This window comes from Mandrillus leucophaeus, unplaced genomic scaffold (genome assembly GCF_000951045.1).
Source record: "Mandrillus leucophaeus isolate KB7577 unplaced genomic scaffold, Mleu.le_1.0 Scaffold590, whole genome shotgun sequence".
NCBI classification, from domain to species: Eukaryota; Metazoa; Chordata; class Mammalia; order Primates; family Cercopithecidae; genus Mandrillus; species Mandrillus leucophaeus.
This window is the reverse complement of record NW_012106364.1, coordinates 562710-568742: the sequence shown is the minus strand read 5'-3', so window position 1 is coordinate 568742 and position 6033 is coordinate 562710. Positions and strand designations below refer to the sequence as shown.

At 55.2% G+C, this 6033-nt stretch overlaps 1 protein-coding gene across 1 annotated transcript in view; it reads right to left on the bottom strand.

Moving 5' to 3' along the window:
• Window positions 1-1753: 1753 nt before the first annotated feature.
• MMP28 (matrix metallopeptidase 28) overlaps window positions 1754-6033 on the bottom strand; it is a 55455-nt gene continuing 51175 nt past the window's right edge. Inside the window, exons 9-12 of the mRNA XM_011999424.1 lie at window positions 5941-6032; window positions 4101-4250; window positions 3620-3787; window positions 1754-2789 (exon numbers count right to left, since the gene is read on the bottom strand). Coding sequence (XP_011854814.1) covers window positions 2395-2789; window positions 3620-3787; window positions 4101-4250; window positions 5941-6032 — 805 coding nt within the window. The 3' untranslated portion in view covers window positions 1754-2394. The remainder of the gene's footprint in view (window positions 2790-3619; window positions 3788-4100; window positions 4251-5940; window position 6033) is intronic.

The window sequence follows — 6033 nt, the reverse complement described above, 5'->3', positions numbered from 1 at the left end:
CAGGAAGCGGAGCCTCCCGGAGGAGCCGTGCGTGTTGGAGATCCGGCGACGACCGCCGCGCCGCGGGGGCTGTGTGGGCTGCGAAATCCTTTTCTGCAAGAAATGCAGGAGTCTGCACAGCCACCCGGACTATGTGGCGCACTGCGTTCTGGATCACCCGGATCTGGGTAAGGCGGGGGCCGCTGGGAGCTCCTGAGCGCCCCCACTCCCAGCCTTTGTGCCCTCCATCCTTTCCTAGTCCCAGACTCCATACCGACCTTCTCTCTTCCAACGCGGACTCCTCTCTGACACATTCCCAGAACCGCCCCTTCTCAACTGCTGTCCAGAGCGCCCCCATCCGGCAAGAAGGCCCACTGTTGGTGGTTGGTTCCCACCTATCACCTAGTGCCCCCAGTGCAAAGCCCAGCATAACCTAGAGCCCACTGTCAACGGCGCCCACCGAGGGCTCCCCGCCCCACGCAGCACCAGCGCCACCGCACACCTGACTCTGTAGGCTCACACAGCCTCACCTTCACCTCTTGGGTATTTCAGATCTGCTCTGGCCCGGTGGGCAGAGGCATCGCCTAGAGAAAATAACCTCCGGGTTCCCTCATCCCTCTTGACAAACCTGCCTCTTTCCCTGAAACCATTCAGTAAAACCTCTGATCAAAGTGTCAGTGCTTTGAGGTGGGGCACGGTGGCTCCGGGTGGGGATGATCCTCCTGGGGTTCAAGCCAGAGGTAAAAGTGTGGGCAGGGAGCCTCTTCCCTCTCTACCCCAGAACAGTACAAACATTTGTATCCAAAGGTAAATGCCCTTCTGCTCGCCGCAGAGAAGAAAATGAACGGGCAGGGCCAACAGTGGCCCTGGGGAGCTGAGGGCTGAACTCTTGCCAGACCATTCTCCCCTCCCCTAGATGCCCTGGCTTGCTGAGGTCAATGCTGTGCATATGAGGCACTAGCAGGTGTGGAAGGGTGGGGGAAGCCTGGAAAACCAGATGCTAAAATAAATGCTGGCATGGGTGGAGGCTGAAGACAGGGAGACTGGGGAGCTGGTTCCTTCTCCAGGAATCCCAGCTATTCTTGGCCAGACAGCAGGAGCTTTGGGAATGCCGCGTGTGTGGCCTGGAGAATGCGGCCATTGTGAGAGCACAAGGCCACCCCCAGCCTGCAGGGCTGCCTGTTGTGGAGGCTGCATCCCCAGCGCCTGCAGCGTTGCAGACCCCCAGGAAGGCCCCTTGACCTCTCCCTGCTGCACAACATTCTCCATCTGGCCTGGGGGGCAAGGACATTTTGCTTTTTTTTTTTTTTTTTTTTTTGAGGCGGAGTCTGGCTCTCTTTCCCATGCTGGAGTGCAGCGGCCGGATCTCAGCTCACTGCAAGCTCCACCTCCCGGGTTCACGCCATTCTCCTGCCTCAGCCTCCCGAGTAGCTGGGACTACAGGCGCCCGCCACCTCGCCCGGCTAGTTTTTTGTATTTTTTAGTAGAGACGGGGTTTCACCGTGTTAGCCAGGATGGTCTCGATCTCCTGACCTCGTGATCCGCCCGTCTCGGCCTCCCAAAGTGCTGGGATTACAGGCTTGAGCCACCGCGCCCGGCCGACGTTTTGCTTTTTGAGGAGAGGCAGGCACCCTCTCTCCATCACAGCTACACACACACACACACACACACACAGCTGGCTGGTCCTGGCTTGGATGGAAGAGCATGGCCTTGGCCTCCCCTGCACCCATGCCCACCTGCTCTCAAAGCAAAGGATGGAAGAACTGCTCCAAAGAAGGCTGCTTCCTGCCTCTCGGCCCACCAGCTGAAGGCCCCTCTTTATTCTAGCCCCGGACAAAAAGCCAGGGACTGGCAGGCCTGCATCAGTCTCCCTCCCACTCTGCGTCCTGACCCCACAAAGGGCCTCTGAGGTTGGAGACACCTATGCCCTCATCCCCATCCATGCTTCCTGGGGGTGCGGCCTCTGACTAAATATGACACCGTTTTCTAAGAACTGAGCCAGGAGGTCCTGAGGAGAAGGGCAGTCTTGCAAAATGGTCTCTAATCTCTCTGCTGAGTTTTTCATCCCGCTGTTTGGATCCCAGTGCTGTCACCTCTTGAAAGGAACTGTACCTTTAGCAGAAGAAACAAAGGCCTGGGGAGGATAGAAGTCCTTGAAGGAAAGGGCCAAGGGATCTGGGACCCTTTTTTGCTTTTCCTAAGATCGATCCCACCCCCACCTCCATGTGGTAGGAACAGACAAAGACAATGCTGCATTCTTCAAGGAACAAAGGCAGACAGACTTCCAGATGGGGGCTTTGCTGCCTGGTCTTCTGCAGAGGGACTCAGAGGCTTCTAAGACGGGTTCTGCCCCAGGGGTGGGGAACACGATTTTGCCCTGAGAGCACCACCAGTTTCTGAGATGAGGAGGTGCCTTCAGAACAGGGTACTCCCTGAGTTGGCGTGCCAGCAGCCCATCCAGGGCAGCTCGGTGCCCCAGCGGCCTGAGGTGGTCGCCCGCAGTTTGGCCTGGTCGAGGCGCCAGTAGCGGTCATCTCGGAAGAAGATGATGGAGCCGTCGGGCCTCGGCAGGGCGCCGCTGACCTCCTCAGGGATGCCGCCCCAGTCCTGCAGACTTCGGGGGTAGTAGGGCTCCACTTGCAGTCCCCCTTGGGCCAGCACGTAGTAGCGGGCACCCTTGAAGAGGATGAGGCGGCGTAGAGGAGGAAAGAAGAGGGCGGCGTCGGGGTGGTGGGGCAGGCCCCCTGCACGGCACAGCTGTGGGAGACCCCACACTGGCTTGGGGCCCCGGAACCTCCAGCATCGACCCCCTGTGGGAAATTGGGAGAGCCAGGGTGAGCTCTCTACCCTACCTCTATCCCCCATACCTCTGCTCTCCTTTAAGCTGGAGCCCACGATGGTTGGTATTCATACCAATCGAATGGATTGCACTACTAATTAGTTATAAATAGCAGGGCGGTAGTAGCGACCACTGTTATTGTCGAGACTTCCAGCAGGTGTCAGCAGAGGGCGGATAGCCTCGAAAGGAAAGCCCAGCGCTTTCTCCACCGCCATCACTACTAATAATTCTATGAGGGCAAGGATTTTTGTTTCGTTCACTCCTGTATCCCTAACATATCCAACCGTGTCTAGTGCATACAAGGCACTCAATATTGGTTGAATGAATGAAAAATGAATGAATTCTATTTACCTAAGTATTACCATGTATCTAGTAAGATATTGTACACTCTTCAAGCAATATTCTCTTTTCATACTCCTTCCTCAAAAACTCTGAGGTATTGTTTTCCCCATTCGAGAAATGCACACTCCAAAAGTTAAGCGACATGTCCAACCCCACACGGCTAGGATTCCAAGGAAGATCCACTCTTTCGGTGGAATTGCAGAATTCTAGAGCCGTCCTCTGCTTCCCTCTAGACTCCTCTCTGAAACTGTCCCTGGGACCTTGACACTTGCTGCTCCCTAATCCATCCCTGAAAGGTATCTTCTGATAGAGTCTCCCCTGGGGTCACAGGTTCAAATTGGAATAGAGACTCCACGATGGACTCGTGTGAGAGTCTTCCCCTCTTTTGTCCTTTTGACCTTGGGCAGGACACCTCCCCTCTCTAGGGCTCAGTTTTCCCAGCTGCCCCAGAGCCAGTACCTTTGAAGAAGTAGAAATCTCCATCCTCCAATGACACTGCAGCAGCCTCAATGTTGGGGGGCAGCCCGACCCACCTTTCCTGTAGTGGATGGGGCTCTGAGACGTTGCCATCAGGTGCCACCTCCCAGAAGTGGCTCCCTTTAAAAATATATAGTCGCTGTTGCCTGTCTGCCCAGAGACAAGAGAGAGTTGAGGTGTGACCATCAGCTTCCTGCTGGCTTTCCAGGGAAGATGCTGTCCTGGAAGCCAGTTTCCCAAATGGACAAGGGTAGGGTATGGTGTGTACAGTTGACGCAGAGGGGAAAGTGGGCAGGAAGAAGCAGTGTTTTGCTTGGTGTGGGGTTGCTACTTGCAGCATGCTTGTGGCTTGGGATTTCTGGCTTTTACAATCCATCCCCCCACCTTGTACTCCAGCTCTGGAGACCCTAAGAGATGTGGAAGGAGAGAATAAAGAAGCAAAGCCCCAGTGGGACCTTCTTACCTACAGTGATGGCATCGAAGGAAGAGTGGCAGTATTTAGGGCCCTGGGTTTCAGGGCGCCTTCCTTGGGGGCTGTGGGAGTCCCAGGCCTCAAAGTCAGTGAACAGCTTTCCTGGGAGCTGGACGGCCACCGAGCCCCCTAGGGGCTTCCCTTTGTGAGTAAGGAAATGAGAGAGAGAGAGCACACATAGAGTGGAGGGTGTGCTGTGCACTCAAGACCTTCCCTTGGTTACTTTCATGATTATTTAATATGAGGGGCAAGGAAGGAGAATGGGAGTGGGGGTTAACAGTTGTTGCTGGGCCAGGAGTGGTGTTTCACACCTGTAATCCCAGTACTTTGGGAGGCCGAGGCAGGCAGTTCACTTGAGGTTAGGAGTTTGAGACCAGCCTGGCCAATGGTGAAACCCTGTCTCTACTAAAAATACAAAAATTAACCGGGCATGGTGGCCCACACCTGTAGTCCCAGCTACTTGGGAGGCCGAGGCAGGAGAATCGCTTGAATCCGGGAGGTGGAGGTTGCAGTGAGCCAAGATCATGCCACTGCACTCTAGCCTGGGTAACAGAGTGAGACTCCATCTCAAAAAGAAAAAAAAAAGAGTTGTTTCTGGTTGTCGGTGCTAACCATCAAACTAAACTCAGGAATCTTGTCCTACCCAACATCCTGGGACAGAGGAACCTCCTGAGATAAAATTGGAGTGGGGTATCAAGCAAGGGTTTGGAACTAAAAGGGGCAGGGAGTCCTCTTCCCTGATTTCTGGGCAACACAAGTGTCATGAGGGCAGAGTCCAGAGACCCAGGCTGTGATAACTACAGCGATTATAATAATTACATCACTATCCTTCACTTATGAGAGAAGTGAAGCAGAGTCCAACCAGCTTCTTATTTGGTGCCATCACCTGAATCCCAGTCTGCAATTTCCTAGCTGCATGACCCTGAGCAAGTTACCTAACCTCTCTGAGCCCCATTATTTTAATCTGTGGACAAAAAGAAGCATACTTCATGAGTGTGTTGCATGTCAAGTGCCTTGCCCACAGTAGGTACTCATGAAATAGTAGCTGTTCGTATTACGGGGCATAAGTTTCTCACGCTACAAAGCATGCGCATACCCAGTAGCACAACAGCCCTGTGAGGTAAGCAGGGCCTCAATTGTTTTCCCTTTTCACAGAAGGTGAAACTGAGGGCTCACAGAGGGAAAATGCCCAAGAGCATCTGCTAATCAGGGATGGAAGGTGACTTGAACCCAGGCCTCCTGGCTTTGCCCATGGCACTCTGAGAGAGACAGCCCTGCGCTGAGATAGGTCCCAGGGCAGGAGCACTGGCCCACCCTGGGGAAGAAGACCTGGTCTGAGCCCATCACCAGGCAGAGGTGGGCAGGTTTTGGGGGTAGGGGGCATCAGCGTCATGGTGAGAGAAAGGCTCGGGGAGAGCTAGTGGCTGGGGCAGGAATGAAGGCTTTGGGGTCTGGGATGGGGGACGAGGTGGGCCCGAGGATTGGGTATGGGTGAGGGGGCCGGGACATGATGTGAGCGGGAGCTCCAGAGGCTGGAGGTTGCGCAGAAATCCAGTAAGTGGAACGCAAGGGGCTGGGGCTGGGGGTACTGTGCACAGGAATTGGTTGGGACTGATGGAGAGATGAGGGCCATGGACTCAGGGGAGCAAGAGTCCGAGGTTTTTCAGATTTGAGGGGGGCATGGGGCTTTAGAATTGGGACGAGTCGGCGACAGGGAGGCCAGATCTATGCGCTTAGGATGGGAAATCATATTTGAGGAGCTGGTGTTCAAGGACAGAAGGCCCGGGGGGCAAGGGTGGGACCAAGAGCGGGGCATGTCCGGAGGCCTTACCATACAGGCTCTGCACGGCCAGCACGTCGTCCCAGCTGAGCAGCGCGTCGCGGCCCAGTCTCTTGTAGTAGGGCGCCATGAGCGCGCGCGGTG